At 41.5% G+C, this 18,235-nt stretch overlaps 1 protein-coding gene across 6 annotated transcripts in view; it reads right to left on the bottom strand.

Annotated features, from left to right (window-relative positions):
• Window positions 1-18,235, bottom strand: part of mpp7 (membrane palmitoylated protein 7) — a 424,513-nt gene that overhangs the window by 74,386 nt on the left and 331,892 nt on the right. For 3 of the 6 annotated variants that reach the window (XM_033016205.1, XM_033016198.1, XM_033016232.1), the window contains one exon: window positions 9,618-9,659. The exons of 2 other annotated variants lie outside the window; for them this stretch is intronic. In XM_033016205.1, coding sequence (XP_032872096.1) covers window positions 9,618-9,659 — 42 coding nt within the window. The remainder of the gene's footprint in view (window positions 1-9,617; window positions 9,660-18,235) is intronic. One more of the 6 variants, XM_033016213.1, reaches the window with a different exon arrangement.

The following is an 18,235-nucleotide window of genomic DNA, read 5'->3' on the forward strand; positions in this document are numbered from 1 at the left end:
AGGTTCCAGCACTCCCCTGCCTCCCCCAGCTCTCCCCTGCCTCCCCCAGCAATTTCCAATTGCACTTCCCCAATTGCAATACCAATTGACCCTCCCCCTCCTGTCCTGCCAGGAGCAATGATGGCAACATTGTTGCAAATGCCAGGTGGAGGGCTGTGATATCCCATTCAGGTGAAAAGCTGGTGGCAGCCCAGAGTGTTCGTGTGTTGTAACTTTGTATCGAAGTTTGTTGGAAGCTGGCAGGAAATATTTTAACAGTAAAAATCTTGTTAAAGTTGGTTTAAAAAAAAAATGTGATCATCAATAACGTGAAATATCGGATGAAATCTTAAGTGAACCTGATTACGGCATGGACGGGAAAATGTGAGTAAGAACATGTCAAATGTAAGCGCTAGTGCAGAGCGTTTTGAGGAAGATACAAAGAATACAGACATACATCACACATACAAGATGATACTTTTATAGGTATATACTAGACCAACGTAGGGTTCCAGCACTCGCCTGCCTCCCTCAGCAGTGGACTTAAAAAAAGCTTTTTTAAAGCTTTAATCATCAATAACGTGAAATATAGCATCAAATCTTAACCTGATTACGGCGTGGAGAGCAAAAATGGGAGTCACAATATGTAAATATTTAAGCGCTAGCGCATAGTGTTTTGATGAAGGCACAACATACAGACATACAACACACATACAAGATGATAGATAGATAGATAGATAGATAGATAGATAGATAGATAGATAGATAGATTTATATAACCAAATCAAATTAAGATCACAGTCAAGAATTTTCTTTACAATGTTTAATTTTCTAAGCTTTTGTTGGGAAGTGCAAAGCAGTAAAAGTCTTCCGTATCCATTTTGATATGCTAAATTTGGAATCGTCATTAACTTCATCATGATATCCCTTCCCCAGAGCTCATAATCACACTTAGCTTCTTTCTCTTTGAAAAATCCCACAACTCTTTTTCAATCATTTTATACATCAGGATTAAAAGTTAGTTCAGAGAGCAATCCTGCTTAAAGATATATTGACAAGATATGTGATCTTGTAAAGCTTCTGGATAAAATGCAGAACTCAGAATGTGCGTGGTTTAACAAAGACATTCTATATGAGACATTTATTTAATAATTAAAGAGACATGGTGATAGCAGAGAAACTAAAATATGGAAAATTTTACATGGCTTAAAATATACAGTTCTCATTGTTTTAAAAATTGTTTTAAAAATATAAAGTTCCATAATACAACATAACGTAAAACATCCAAAAATTCAGCAATTGACCAGTGTATCTTATTTTTCAGTTCCTGACAATAAAGGAATTCAATTCAATTCAATTCAATTATACACAGGCAATCAGATCATTAAATGGAAAAACTAGAAACAAAAAGCAAATCTCATATTTAAAAGCTTAACCTGTGCACCATATCATAAATTAATCAATTATGACCAGATGTTGCTGAATAAAGAGATATTTCATTTAAAAAAATGATCATTAGAATGTTCAACATCTTAAAAACAGATTCCAAATATATTGTATCATATAATCAAAGGTTGCCTTTTCGTAAAAAAATCTATTCCACAGTTTCTCATTAAAGTTATGTGAAACAATGTAAGCTTGAAATTCTTAACGATTCATAAATCATTAATTTTTACCATTGCCAGGATTCAGGTGATACCATCAAGATTATGTTTATTGCCTGTTCCTGGACTTCGAAAGTGAAAGACTTGCTAGTCTAGCTCACAGCACTTTTAGTGTCACTTACATAGCAAGGAGGTGGAATTGTATGCAAGCCAATCCACATGGGCTTATCAGGTTCCCTTCATTGAGTGATGTTGGCACAGTTTGGGCGTCAAGAACAATGGGTAGGTTAGCATTGCCGATCGTAACTATGAAATAAATCAGAGAGCAGTTTCCAGCCCAGCAACAAACTCAGTTACAACATGAAAAACTGGAAAGTGTTATCCAACTTGCACTGGTACCCTGTTAGTAAAATGTTTTTATTTTACTTATTGTGTCTCTTACCAATCTCCTCCTCGAGCCCACAACTATATTTACCCCTTCGGTCCAGCTCATCGTCTGTGCTAGTCCCCCACTGCTTGTATGTTTGCACTCACCATTAGTGGATCTGCAGTGACAAATAACCATGTGCACTGTTTGTAGCAACAAGGTCCTGAGGTAGAGGCTGGTAAGTAGGCATCAGTCTGCAGATCCATCCGGTGGACACACCTCCAGCTCAGCCTTTTCGCAACTCATTGTGCTAAAAGCATTTTTTTAAACTGTTTCTTTCAAATAGAATTACACATATACTTAAAATACCCTAAACAACTAGAAATCGATTTAAATCAAACAAACCACTCATTTGCACTTACCTCTAATTATATTTGATTACCTCATTCATTCCAGGCATCAGGGGTCAGATGCAATACACTATTTCTCTTCTGCCATTGGTGATGAGTCCAATGCCAGAACAGGGAGTCAGTACTAGCACAAGTTCTCCAACTCTGACTACAATGTTACAATGAGTAGGTGCGGAAATCCAAGACAAGTTGACCAGCAAGCAGAACATCTGCAGTTTTCTAAGGAACAACTGGTCACAGCTAATTATATTATGGCTCTACGGTTCCATTTTAGGACACTGCCTCAGTCAGTATTCTTCACTTTAATACTAAAGCCCATGGTGGTTGCTCACACACTTTATGGTTATTACATCTCCACGTTTGCAGATGACACAAAGCTGGGTGGCAGTGTGAGCTGCGAGAAGGCTGCTATGAGGCTGCAGGGTGAGTGGGCAGATGCATGGCAGATGCAGTATAATGTGGATAAATGTGAGGTTATCCACTTTGGTGGCAAGAACAGGAAAGCAGATTATGCAGAAATGGTGTCAGATTTGGAAAAGGGGAGATGTAATGAGACCTGGGTGTCCTTGTACATCAGTCACTGAAAGTAAGCATGCAGGTACAGCAGCAGTAAAGAAAGCTAATGGCATGTTGGTCGTCATTGCGAGCGGATTTGAATTTAGGAGCAAGGAGGTCCTACTGCAGTTGTACAGGGCCCTGGTGAGACTGCACCTGGAGTATTACAGTGCCCTCCATAATGTTTGGGACACAGACCCATCATGTATTTATTTGCCTCTGTACACCACAATTTGAGATTTGTAATAGAAAAAAAATCACATGTGGTTAAAGTACACATTGTCAGGTTTTAATTAAGGCCATTTTTATACATTTTGGTTTCACCATGTAGGAATTAGCAGTGTTTATACATAGTCCCCCCATTTCAGGTCACCATAATGTTTGGGACACAGCAATATCATCTAAATGACAGTAGTCATGTTTAGTATTTTGTTGCATATCCTTCGCATGCAATGACTGCTTGAAGTCTGCGATTCATGGACATCACCAGTTGCTGGGTGGCTTATCTGGTGATGCTCTGCCAGGCCTGTATTGTAGCCATCTTTAGCTTATGCTTGTTTTGGGGGCTAGTCCCCTTCAGTTTTCTCTTCAGCAAATAAAAGGCATGCTCAATTGGGTTCAGATCGGGTGATTGACTTGGCCACTCAAGAATTGACCATTTTTGAGCTTTGAAAATCTCCTTTGTTGCTTTGGGATCATTGTCTTGCTGTAGAATGAACCACCGGCCAATGAGATTTGAGGCATTTGTTTGAACTTGAGCAGATAGGATGTGTTCACTTCAGAATTCATTATGCTACAACCATCAGCAGTTGTATAATTAATGAAGGTAAGTGAGCCAGTACCTTCAGCAGCCATACATGCCCAGGCCATAACACCCCCACCACCGTGCTTCATAGATGAGGTATATGGTTTGGATCTTGGGCAGTTCCTTCTCTCCTCCATACTTTGCTCTTGCCATCACTCTGATACAAGTTAATCTTCGTCTCATCTGTCCACAAAACCTTTTTCCAGAATTGCGGTTGCTCTTTTAAGTACTTCTTGGCAAACTGTAACCTGACCATCCTATTTTTGCGGTTAACCAGTGGTTTGCATCTTGCAGTGTAGCCTCTGTATTTCTGTTCATGAAGTCTTCTGCAGACAGTGGTCATTGACAAACCCACACCTGACTCCGGAAGAGTGCTTCTGATCTGTCGGACAGGTGTTTGGGGATTTTTCTTTATTATAGAGAGAATTCTTCTGTCATCAGCTGTGGAGGTCTTCCTTGGCCTGCCTGTCCCATTGCGATTAGTAAGCTCACCAGTGCTCTCTTTCTTCTTAATGATGTTCAAAACAGTTGATATTGGTAAGCCTGTTTGGCTGATGTCTCCAACAGTTTTATTCTTGTTTCTCTGTCTCATAATGGCTTCTTTGACTTTCATTGGCACAACTTTGGTCCTCATGCTGATAAACAGCAATGAAAGTTTCCAAAGGTGATGGAAAGACTGGAGGAAAGACTAGGTGCTGAGAGCTCTCTTATACCTGCATTAAGGAGGCAATTAAACACACCTAAACACCTATGAAGCCATCTGTCCCAAACATTATGGTGCCCTGAAAAGGGAGGACTATGTATAAACACAGCTGTAATTTCTACATGGTGAAACCAAAATGTATAAAAATGGCCTTTAATAATATCTGACAATGTGCATTTTAACCACATGTGATTTTGTTTTAATTACAAATCTCAAATTGTGGAGTACAGAGGCAAATAAATAAATGGGTTTTTATCCCAAACATTATGGAGGGCACTGTATGCGCAGATTTGGTCTCCTAATTTGAGGAAGGACATTATTGTTATTGAGGGAGTGCAGCGTAGGTTCACCAGGTTAATTCTGGGATGGCAGGACTGACATATGATGAAATAATGGGTCGACGGCTTGTATTCACTGGAATTTAGAAGGATGAGAGGGAATGTTTTGGATCTGGCTGATTATGATGGGGGGGGGGGGGGAGGAGGTGAAGAAACATGGAAGAGTGATGGGGTAGAAGAAAGCATGACAATTGATAGGTTGATATAGTTGATGAGAGTTTTGGATAGGCAAATGATTGGACAAAGACCAGAGATGAAAAGACTAAAGGTGTGAGTTAAGGATAGAACAGTTACAAATTGTGAAGCCAAAGGAATATAGGTGAAAGTGGGGGGAAGAAATGGGTGCGAGTCCAGGTGGGGCACTGGAAAGGTGGTAAAAGGGGAGGGGGGTAAAAGGGGAGTTTTGATAAGTTACCTAACATTCGAGAATTCAAAGTTTATACTGATGGCTTGCAAGCTACCAAGCGAATATGAGGTGCTGTTCCTCCAGTTTGTGTGTTGCCTCACTCGGGCAATGGAGGAGGCCCAGGACAGAAAGGTCAGTATAGGAATGGCAACAGCATTTACACTGGTTAGCAACCGAGCGATCCAGAAGGCCTTGACGGGACTGAGCACAAGTGAGCTGAGTGTATGCTTGTTCTTGCTGATGTACATGAATCCACATCGGGAACACCGGATGTAATTGATGAGGGACCCCAGCATCCTTCCAGATGAAATAGAGGCTCATATGCACATCCTCTAACCTCATCTACTGCAACCAGTGTTCTTGATATGGCTTCCTTTACACCAGCGAGACCAAGCATAGACTCAGTGACCGTTTCGCCAAGCATTTGAGCCCAGTCCATCAGGGGCTTCTGGATCCTTCGGTTACTGACCATTTCAACTCCTCTTCCCATTCCCAGATGGACCTTTCTGTTCTGGGCCTTCTTCATTGCCAGAGTGAGGCCACATACATACTCGAGGAACAGCACCTCATATTCCGCTTGGTAGTTTACAACCCAATTGTATGAACATTGAATTCTCCAATTTTAGGTAACTTACCTAACACCCCCTCCCCTTCCCTGTGCCCCACCTAGACACACCCAGTTCTAACCTCCCCCTCCCCTTCCACCTACATTTATTCCTCTAGCTTCACAATTCTCCCACCTTTAGTCCGGCCTTTGTCCGACTATCTGCTTATCCAAAACCCCACTCATCTGTATCCTGCCCTAACACTTGCCAGACTTTGTCCTGCCCCTCTCCACCTTCCAGCATTCTTCTTCCACCACAGGCAGTCTGAAGAATGGTTCCAACATGAAACGTCACCTATCCTTGTTATGCAGAGATGCAGCGAGACTTGCTGAGTTCCTCCAGCACTTTGTCTTTTTTTGTAAACCAGCATCTGGAATTCCTTGTTTGTGGATTACAAAGAACAAGACAGCTTGGACTCAGCTAACAAAGCCCAATGCTGTAGTTGAATCAAGGATTTATTCACAGAAAGTCAAAAAAAGCAATGTTCTTGAATTAAAAAAGCTCAGGAATCCTGCTGCCTTTAAATTTTAATCACATTTGTCAATCAAAGATTATCCAGTCAAAGCACGGGATACCCATTTCCTTCCATTGCTTAGAATTGATGATCCAACTGCAAAATGTCCGAGCTCCAAAACGCAGTATTGTTGTCTCAAGTTACCACTCAAGCCTTTCTGCATTTTGTAAAATGAGAAATATTTTATAAATAACCCAAACTGTAGTGTTTGAGCATCTTTACATTTCAAAATCACATTTATATTCCTTGATATATAGAATAATGACGATCTATTGCAATTTTAATATATACATAAAGCAGCTTTTAATCCAGTATATAAAAAGTTTAGGACCTAAAAACTTTGATTTATGATCTTCCTTGAAGGACAGCAATGTTAAAAATGAGCAAAACTTCACTGTAATGAGTGCAGTAGTGACGGAGAGAGGCAGCTTTCTACCTTGGTGTTTTTTATAGAATAAAAGGTTGCAGAAACCTGACTCTAACGAACATAATTTATGCTTCAAATTCCTTAATATTTATTACTCCCGCATGACTAATTTAGGGATTTAACGTGGCAAAACCAGCATAATCTAGAGGAAAACATGCTACACAGTATACCCAGTGGTTTCTTAATTCGCCTTTCTAAATTCAACACTATCTTACACACCTTGATTAAAATCTCTCTAACTTCCTTTCTTCAAGGAGGACTATCCCAGTTGATTTATTTTAGTGCTTAAATTCTTCATCTCTGTTACCATTCAAGTAATCCTTTACAAGATATTGGCTTCTTCCTAAAATCTGATTACCTAAATTACCGTATTTCCCGGCAATGAAGACGCACCTGCGTCGAAGACGCAACCCCATTTAGAGTTGCTAAATTTTGAAAAAAGGCTGGCGGACGTAGAAATTCTCACGCTCAAAAAAATAAAAAAATAAAGTAACAATTCAATTTGCTCAAGGCTTCCAGCTCTCCTCCATTCTGAATGACTGAATGGGTGGGGGGTGGAGGGTGACGGCAGGTAGAGAGATGGTGGGGAAAACGGGAGCACACCGGGACAAGTTGAATCAGTTGTGATCTTATTGAATGACAATACTAGTTTAGGGGACCAATTGAGGTAACTCGCGCTGACACAGGAGTAAGCTCCCCCGCCCGCTGACCTGTTATCCATCGCCCGCTGACCCGTTCCGCTCTATGATCTCTGCTAGTCCCCTCACTGTCCAGTCTCCGAGCCAGGTCAAAAATAGGGATAACGAGAATTTCAAAACTAATACCAACTGCTTTTGTGCACGTCTGTTGACAAGGCAGCAGCATTCTTATTCTCTCTATAATTCTCATTTAACCAACAACCGCCACACTCCTCCAAAGCATGTCCCCATGCTAATTTACATTGAACGACACGGATCAGCAGTGAATGCCATGTAGTGTCACCCAGCGCAGCAAGTGAGGCCATGTCCTGCTCCCGACGGCAGTCGGAATTTAAGGATTTGCGGGAAGCGGCTGACATGAGCAAGGCCAGCGAGCAATTTAGGCTGAGAAATTATGAATCCAGCCAAGTTCAGGATGTTCCATTTCGTGAATAATGTAGAAGTATACAGTAAATGGCAGGATCCTTAGCAGGACCTATATTTAGAAGTACAGAGGGATCTTGGGGTGCATGCCCACAGCTCCCTGAAAGTGGCAGCACAGGAGGCTAGGGTGGTAAAGAAGGCACATAGTATACCTGCTTTCAGCAGTCTGGTCATAGATTATAAAGTTTGGCTAGTCATGTGGCAGCTGGATGAAACTTTGATTAGATCACATTTGGACTATTGTGTACAATTCTGGTTGCCAAATGACAAGAAGGATGTGGAGGATAGGTGCAGAATAGATTCACCAAAATGCTATCTGGATTAGAGGGTATTAGCTATAAGGAAACTGATTGTTTTCTCTGGAACGTTGGAGGTATAGGAGTGACCTGAAAGAAGTATATAAAATTACGAAAGGCATAGTTGGTCAGGGCATTTTCCCCAGGGTGGGAATGTCATATAATAATAATATGTTTAAGAGGAGATGGGGTAAGTTTGAAAGTTTAAATAAGATTTGCAAGGCAAGATCATTTTTTAAACTTGAGTGCGGTAGATGCCAGGAACCTGCTGCCTCAGGAGGTGGCGGAACCGCATACACAGCAATGCTTAAAATACATTTAGACAAACAGGTGAACAGGTAGGTAAAACAGGCAAATAGACCAAGTGCAGGCAGATGGGATCAGTTCAGAATGACGTCATGGTTGATGCAAACTTAGTTGGGTGAAAGGCCTGTCCCTGCACTGTTCTAATGTCTAGACTGGACGCACTCCATCTCGACCAGACCAGTATAACAAGATTTTCTAGTTCTGCAGACTCTAGAATTCTGTAATTTCTTCAATACCAATGGATAACTAACAAAGAAGTGAAATGAAGCTTTTGTGAACCATATTAAAAGATATTGAGTGATTATTGTAAATAATTATAAATAATTGAGTTTGTATAAATAACGTGCTCCACGGCTCACTTGAATCGATGACAGTTTAAAAAATATATTATTATCCAATAACCAATGAAGTGGTGTGGACAGCTAATCCTAATGCGTATCATCGTTTTAATCTTAAAAAAGACAATTTGTATCCCAAAATTGAATAAAACTTCCTTTTCCATTATAATACATACAAAAGTACAAAATGCTGGAAAACACTCCAGCTAGGCAGACCTGTTCTCTGTAGATGAGCTCGAATGCACAGTGTACGCAAACAAATGCACAGATTTGAGATATTCAGCATCTGCAGTTCTGTCCAATGAATTGTGTACTGCCGCAAAGAAACTCACTCCCCTCCACCCTAAATTTGGAGAACTTTGTTTTGTGTCGGCCCAGGATAGATTTTGAGCCCTTATATATATATATATCTTGCCCATTTCCCTTCAATCTTGCACCTCCATGCTGTAATCAAACAAGCAACAATTGGGCATTCAAGGCTCATTTCACCTCACTGACATCTTTGACTATTTTGCAGAAAATATAATTAGTATCAGCATATGGTGAGAAATTATGATCTTCTGCACTTGCTTGCAAAGATTATATCAAGTCTGAATTTGAAACATTTCAAATGGATAGTACTTTTATTCCTCATATCAGCAGCTCTGCTCTTTGTAAGATAAATTAAAAGAACTTGAGAAACTTTGACTAAAAAACAAAGTAAATTCAAAAAATTAACAATGACAAACAGAAAGATCAATTAAGTGAACTTCCAAATGTTATGCAATGTTATAGAGAAAAGGAATTGGCAATTAAGAAAAGAGAAGAAAAAAATGATAGCATGCGCAGTGTCCATTTGCTCACCTATATAGAGTCCACTGAAAAGGTCACCATATTCAGCATCTTCTGGAGAAAGGATACAAGCACAGTGAACAAAGGCCAGAAAAAGAAGCAGAACAGTTAGAGGTTCAGCCAAAAAATGCAGACAGATACAATGTAAGCCATCAAGGTAAGTTCTCTCATTAACCAAGCACCAAACTGACAGAGCTCTAAAGTTTTGAATTTGAGATGGATCGCTACACTTGACCTTGTAGTATAATGCTTTGAAAAATGCAAACAACATTTTAAACAGGAGAAAAGGAATAAACATAAAATAGGACTCCAAATGCACTTTATAATTAACTGGGATCATGGAACAAATTTCTGAAGTGTTTTATCTTTAAGATATATCACAGTTGACGTTTATACCATTAGTGTGTTTTTACAATCACAAAGAGCCAGAGGTTTGGTATTGATTCCAGCTTTACCAGTCAAATTTCAATACACCACTCATATATTAGTTACTATACTATTGAAGTTCTGAGGATTTCGCTGCAATTCCGTCTTTAATTTTCTTAAGGACCTCTATGAAACCTTGGCCAATTACTATTATTACAAGCTCATACGTTCATGTGATTCTGTGGCTTTGTAACAACCTGCATCACCCCACCAAGGAAATATAGCAACACAATCTAGTATTGATTGATTGCGTTATACAGCATAAAAACAGGCCCTGCAGCCCAACTTACCCACGCAACCAAGATGCCTCATCTCCACCTCCCTGCGTTTGGCCTACATCCTAAACCTTTTCTATCCATGTAGTTATCCAAAGGTCTTAAATATTGAAGGACTTGGGTGGATATAGTGCAAGTACATCATGATGAGTTTACATTGGCATTTTCCACTTGGATCCCCATGCTCATCACTAACCTATCCAGTAAATATGCACTTATCAAATCCATCATTGTCAATTTGTCGTTCAAGCTCAATCCTCAGTATCAAAGCATACCGCAGCAACGTAGGGAAAGCAGCCAACATAATCAAGGACCATTTTCAGCCCAGATATTCCATCTTTACCCCTCTGCATCAGGCGGAAGATACAAAAGCGTGAAAGCAAGAAGATTCAGGAACAGCTTCTTCCCTACTGTTGTCACACTACTGAACGGCCTTCCCACCCAGTTGGGGTGGAGTCCCGATCTTCCAACCTACCTCATTGCTGACCTTGCACTTTATTTTTATATCTGCACTTTCTCTGCAACTGCAATGGGGTAACACGATATTCTGCACGTTGGTATTTTTCTCTTTGCACTACCTGGTGTACTTGTGTATGGTTTGACGGTACTCATGATTGGACTGGATAGTCCAAGATACAGTGGATACGATAGACCAAGGAGAGCTTTTCACTATATCTCGGTGCACATGGCAATAATTAACCAATTGTGCTATCAGATTAGAGAGCCAGAAAAAGCCCGAGATGAAATCGCTGAGAAATTCTGAAAAAATGCTTTGATGGCTGGCCACCAATCAAAACTATGAAGTCCTCTTTATGCTGTATTAAAAAAACTTCTAAAAATCATATGTGATCATATCATATCACACAGGAATCTTGAACTTGGGAACAATAGTAGTAAAAGATTATGGTCGATTTCAGCAAGCATTGGCCTATTTTAAGTGCATGAATAGAAACATATCAGAAATAAAGGAAAAGTTAATAAATATTTCATTTTAAATGAAGGACGAATTAACATCTGGACACCAATAATCAAATAGTAACCACCTCCCCGTTCCAAATGCAATTTCATAACAAAGACACAAGTCTGGACACCATGTCATGAAATCTCAACTGGATAATAAATATTCTGTTTTGGTGTCACCATGTCACTAGAAGTACACTTGAAACTACTGTCAATACTTAGTGGGTTCCACTTAGGCTTGTATGTTTCAACATGCGGCAGGGAGAAACAAATTTGGGAGAGGTACAAAATAATACTTTTATCTTCAAAATGCATTTAAAAGTTAGTTTTAATTATCCACACACCCTGATGATGCAATGTAATCTGGTCAAGAACTATAAGAACAGTTGTAGACAACCGTGTGATCTATGATGGTTTCGTCGATAGACAACCATACCACCTTTGAAAGGATATGAAATTGTAACACAAAAATATCCAGTAGTATATAAATACTAGAGTGGGCCTCGCAATTAGAATTAAAAATCATCTTATTAATGGTCTTACTCTGTGCAGGCAAATCCATATTCATTTTATAATGCACTTCCAGAAAAGCAGTGCAACCTATGAATAATACATATTGCTATTTCTAACTGTACTACCATAACATTCAGAAGAAAAGTCCCAAGCTGAAATGTCATCTGTCCATTTTCTCCCATAGATGTAACTATGGAAGGAAACTAGGGGGCGGCACGGTGGCGCAGCGGTAGAGATGCTGCCTTGCATCATTGCAGCGCCAAAGACGCGATGCCGACTACGGGTGCTGTCCGTACGGAGTTTGTATGTTCTCCGTGTGACCGCGTGGGTTTTTATCTGAGATCCAAACCCTACCACACTCCAAAGATGTGCAGGTTTGTAGGTTAATTGGCTACTTGGTATAAGTGAAAATTGTCCAGAGTGTGCGAAGATAGTGTTAATGTGCGGGGATTGCTGGTCGGTGCGGACACGGTGGGCCGAAGGGCCTGGTTCCGCGATGTATCTCTGAACTAAACTAAACTTGGCTGCTAAGTTCATCCGTTAGTTTGTTTTTGTTCAAGAGTCCAGTATCTCTAGTCTCTTGTGTCTCCATTGTATTGCTGGAAGAACTCTGTAGGTCAAGCAGGACATGTGGAGGTAAAGGGATGGTTGAGGATTTGGGTTGAGATCCTGCGTTGACCGAGTGTGTGTAAAAGCTTGTGTACAAAAATGAGAGGGAGGGTGATATAGTGGTTTGTCGGTAATAGGTGGACCAAATGAGAAAAGGGAAATGATGAGTAGATGGAGCTAGGTTGAAGAGGGGGAGTGGGTAGTGTTGAGACAGAGGCTTGTACGTTTTTGGTGCTAAGAGATAATTTAAAAAAAAATGTGGCAGGTGGGTGGAAGAAGGGAGGGCGAGGATTGAGACAGAGTCTGAGAGGTGCAACCATATATTAACGAGGGATGATAGGCAAGTGGTGGGCAGATAATACCAGGTGGGCAATGGGACAGGAAAGATGAACCAAGGGAGAAAGAAACAACCCAGATGGATAGTTATGTGGGTGATGGGCAGATGAAACCAGATAAGTCTATGTAACAAGGGCAGAGGGATGGAAAAGATGAACAAAGAGAGAGAGAACCTGAAAACCACACAAAGTGCTGGAGTAAGTCTGGAAGAAGGGTCTCGACCCAAAACCCATTCCTTCTCTCCAGAGATGCTGCCTGTCCTGTTGTGTTACTCCAGCTTTTTGTGTCTATCTTCGGAGTAACTCAGCAGGTCAGGCAGTATCTCTGGAGAACATGGATAGGTAAAGTTTCAGGTCAGGTTCCTTCTTCAGACCAATTGTCATGTGGGAAGGAAGTTGGAAGACAACAGGGCCAGGAAAGCTGGTAGGTGAAAGTGGATACAGGTAAAGGAGGGGGGGGGGGGGGGGGGAAAGCGTGTGGAAAGAATGTAGGTGGAAGTGTAGGGAATTCGGGAAATAGATACGAATTAAGGTGGGGCAAAGGCGAGGAGGTTGGGGAGATGAACGGGGGAATGTAAAGGAAGAGGGGAGGGGAGTGTGGGGGTGTGATAGTAGTTACCAAATATTTGAGAATTCAATGTTCATACCAGCATCTGCCGTTCCTTGTTTCCAGAGAGGACGTGAGTATGGGAATGGAACACAGAGGGCGAGGGTAACTAGAAACTGGAAATGTTCATACCATGGGATTGTAAACTATCCAGGCAAAATATGAGGTGGTGTTCTTCTGATTTGTGTTGGCCGCACCTTATGAGTGAAGAAGGCTGAGGACAGACTGGTCAGTATGGAAGTGGGATGGGGAGTTGAAATGACAGCTAAAGAAAGCCATTATGCTCAAGTGCAGAGAACACAGCGCAAGGGCAGAAATAAATCTCCACTTTGCTCTGTTGATCCATATTTATTCACTATTAACTTCCAAGAGTATAAGTAGTAGATGTAAAATTGCAATTTCATCTCCTCGCCCACCACAGGAAATTAAAAAATCCTTGAAAAACAAACCAATTCCTAAAGGTATTATAAAAGTTTTAACTGTTGTCATGGAGTCATACAGCATGCAAAGAGGCCCATCTACCCTTCTTGCCCATGCCGACCAAGATGCCCCATCAACATTAGGCCCGCTTGCCAGCATTGTGCACATATCCCTCTAAACCTGTCCAATCCATGTACCTGTCCAAATGTCTTTTAAATGTTGTTATAGTACCTGCCTCAATTACCTCCTCTGGCAGCTTGTTCCATATACCCACCAGCCTCTGTGTTGGAACACTGCCCCTCAGATTTCCCCTTTCACCTTAAACCCATGTCCTCACGTTCTTCTGAAGTCTGAAGAAGAGTCTCGACCCGAAACGTCACCCATTCCTTCTCTCCAGAGATGCTGCCTGTCCCACTGAGTTACTCCAGCATTTTGTGCCTATCCTCTGGTTCTTCAGTCTCTTACCCGAGGTAAAATACTCTGTGCAGTTATCCTATCTATTCTCCTCATGATTGTATACACCTCCAATATGATCACCCCTCATTCTAGTGCACTCCGAGGAATAAAATCCTAGCCTGCTCAACCTCTCCCTTTAGCTCAGGCCCTCAAGACCTGGCAACATCTTCGTAAATCTTCTCGGCACTTTTTCCAGATTAACATCTTTCTTATTGCAGGGCGACCAGAATTGAACACAAAAGTGCAAATGTGGCCTCACCAACATCTCGTACAATTGTAACATAATATTCCAACTTCTATACTCAATACCATGATCAATTGTGATGACAATACCCTGGCATTTAATCTTTTTTTCAAACATATAAGATGGCACCATTTATTCACATTTTAATTTGTGTTGTAAATGTTGTTCTTTTACAATATTGTTTGGAGGCCCAGGAGCCGTTGGTGTGGGAGGAGCGACGTCCGAGCGGTAAGCTTAAAACCCGAGCGCAGGGCTTTGTATTTACAGAGGCCCAGGAGCCGTTGGTGTGGGAGGAGCAACGTCCAAGCGGTAAGCTTAAAACCCGAGCGCGGGGCTTGTTTTTACAGAGGCCCAGGAGCCGTTGGTGTGGGAGGAGCAACGTCCAAGCGGTAAGCTTAAAACCCGAGCGCGGGGCTTTGTATTTACAGAGGCCCAGGAGCCGTTGGTGTGGGAGGATCGACATCCGAGCGGTAAGCTCCAGGGCAAAAATCAAAAAGGGCCACTTTTCAACATAATTGTATAAGGGTGTTGTAAAAACAAGCCTGAAGGCTTTGTGTCTCAATGCAAGGAGCATTCGTAATAAGGTGGATGAGTTGAATGTGCAGATAGCTATTAATGACTATGATATAGTTGGGATCACGGAGACATGGCTCCAGGGTGACCAAGGCTGGGAGCTGAACATCCAGGGATATTCAATATTCAGGAGGGATAGACAGAAAGGAAAAGGAGGTGGGGTAGCGTTGCTGGTTAGAGAGGAGATTAATGCAATAGAAAGGAAGTACATTAGCTTGGAGGATGTGGAATCGATATGGGTAGAGCTGCGAAACACTAAGGTGCTGAAAACGCTAGTGGGAGTTGTGTACAGGCCACCTAACAGTAGTAGTGGAGTTGGGGATGGCATCAAACAGGAAATTAGAAATGCGTGCAACAAAGGTAAAACAGTTATAATGGGTGACTTCAATCTACATATAGATTGGGTGAATCAAATTGGCAAGGGTGCTGAGGAAGAGGATTTCTTGGAATGTATGCGGGATAGTTTTCTAAACCAACATGTAGAGGAACCAACGAGAGAGCAGGCTATTCTAGACTGGGTATTGAGTAATGAGGAAGGGTTAGTTAGCAGTCTTGTTGTGCGTGCCCCCTTGGGCAAGAGTGACCATAATATGGTTGAGTTCTTCATTAGGATGGAGACTGACATTGTTAATTCAGAAACAAGGGTCCTGAACTTAAAGAAAGGTAACTTTGAGGGTATGAGGCGTGAATTGGCCAAGATAGACTGGCAATTGATTCTTAAAGGGTTGACGGTGGATATGCAATGGAAGGCATTTAAAGACTGCATGGATGAACTACAACAATTGTTCATCCCAATTTGGCAAAAGAATAAATCAGGGAAGGTAGTGCATCTGTGGATAACAAGGGAAATCAGGGATAGTATCAAAACAAAAGATGAAGCATACAAATTAGCCAGAAAAAGCAGCCTACCAGAGGACTGGGAGAAATTCAGAGTCCAGCAGAGGAGGTCAAAGGGCTTAATTAGGAAAGGGAAAATAGATTATGAAAGAAAACTGGCAGGGAACATAAAAGCTGACTGCAAAAGATTTTAGAGATATGTGAAGAGAAAAAGATTAGTTAAAACAAATGTAGGTCCCTTGCAGTCAGAAACAGGTGAATTGATCATGGGGAACAAAGACATGGCAGACCAATTGAGTAACTAAGGAAGACATAAATAATCTGCCGGAAATAGCAGGGGACCGGGGGTCAAATGAGATGGAACTGAGTGAAATCCAGGTTCGCCGGGAAGTGGTGTTAGGTAAATTGAATGGATAAAAGGCCGATGAATCCCCAGAGCCAGATCAGCTGCATCCCAGAGTAGTTAAGGAAGTAGCTGCAGAAATAGTGGATGCATTAGTGATAATTTTTCAAAACTCTTTAGATTCTGGAGTAGTTCCTGAGGAAGGGAGGGTAGCTAATGTAACCCCACTTTTTAAAAAGGGAGGGAGAGAGAAAATGGGTAATTACAGACCAGTTAGTCTAACATCGGTGGTGGGGAAAATTCTGGAGTCAGTTATTAAAGATAGGATAGCAGCACATTTGGAAAGTGGTGAAATCATTGGACAAAGTCAGCATGGATTTATGAAAGGTAAATCATGTCTGATGAATCTTATAGAACTTTTCGAGGATGTAACTAGTAGAGCGGATAAGGGAGAACCAGTGGATGTGTTATATCTGGACTTTCAGAAGGCTTTCAACAAGGTCCAACATAAGAGATTAGTATATAAACTTAAAGCACACGGTATTGGGGGTTCAGTATTGATGTGGATAGAGAAACATAGAAAATAGGTGCAGGAATAGGCCATTCGGCCCTTCGAGCCTGCACCGCCATTCAATATGATCATGGCTGATCATCCAACTCAGTATCCTGTACCTGCCTTCTCTCCATACCCCCTGATCCCATTAGCCACAAGGGCCACATCTAACTCCCTCTTAAATATAGCCAATGAACTGGCCTCAACTACCTTCTGTGGCAGAGAATTCCAGAGATTCACCACTCTCTGTGTGAAAAATGTTTTCCTCATCTAGGTCCTAAAAGATTTCCCCCTTATCCTTAAACTGTGACCCCTTGTTCTGGACTTCCACAACTTCGGGAACAATCTTCCTGCATCTAGCCTGTCCAACCCCTTAAGAATTTTGTAAGTTTCTATAAGATCCCCCCTCAATCTTCTAAATTCTAGCGAGTACAAACCGAGTCTATCCAGTCTTTCTTCATATGAAAATCCTGACATCCCAGGAATCAGTCTGGTGAACCTTCTCTGTACTGCCTCTATGGCAAGAATGTCTTTCCTCAGATTAGGAGACCAAAACTGTACGCAATACTCCAGGTGTGGTCTCACCAAGACCCTGTACAACTGCAGTAGAACCTCCCTGCTCCTATACTCAAATCCTTTTGCTATGAATGCTAACATACCACTCGCCTTCTTCACTGCCTGCTGCACCGGCATGCCTACTTTTAATGACTGGTGTACCATGACACCCAGGTCTCGTTGCATCTCCCCCTTTCCTAATCGGCCACCATTCAGATAATAGTCTACTTTCCTGTTTTTGCCACCAAAGTGGATTGCCTCACATTTATCCACATTATACTGCGTCTGCCATGCATTTGCCCATTCACCCAGCCTATCCAAGTCACCTTGCAGCCTCCTAGCATCTTCCACACAGCTAACACTGCCCCCCAGCTTCGTGTCATCCGCAAACTTGGAGATGTTGCATTCAATTCCCTCGTCCAAATCATTAATATATATTGTAAATAGCTGGGGTCCCAGCACTGAGACTTGCGGTACCCCACTAGTCACTGCCTGCCATTGTGGGACCCGTTTACTCCTACTCTTTGCTTCCTGTCTGCCAGCCAGTTCTCTATCCACATCAATACTGAACCCCCAATACCGTGTGCTAATCTCTTATGTGGGATGTTGTATACTAATCTCTTATGTGGGACCTTGTCGAAAGCCTTCTGAAAGCCCAGATATAACACATCCACTGGTTCTCCCTAATCCACTCTACTAGTTACATCCTCGAAAAATTCTATAAGATTCGTCAGACATGATTTAACTTTCATAAATCCATGCTGACTTTGTCCAATGATTTCACCACTTTCCAAATGTTCTGCTATCCCATCTTTAATAACTGATTCTAGCAGTTTCCCCACTACCGACGTTAGACTAACTGGTCTGTAATTCCCCGTTTTCTCTCTCCCTCCCTTTTTAAAAAGTGGGGTTACATTAGCTACC

The sequence above is a fragment of the Amblyraja radiata genome, chromosome 2, assembly GCF_010909765.2.
Source record: "Amblyraja radiata isolate CabotCenter1 chromosome 2, sAmbRad1.1.pri, whole genome shotgun sequence".
Taxonomy (NCBI): Eukaryota; Metazoa; Chordata; class Chondrichthyes; order Rajiformes; family Rajidae; genus Amblyraja; species Amblyraja radiata.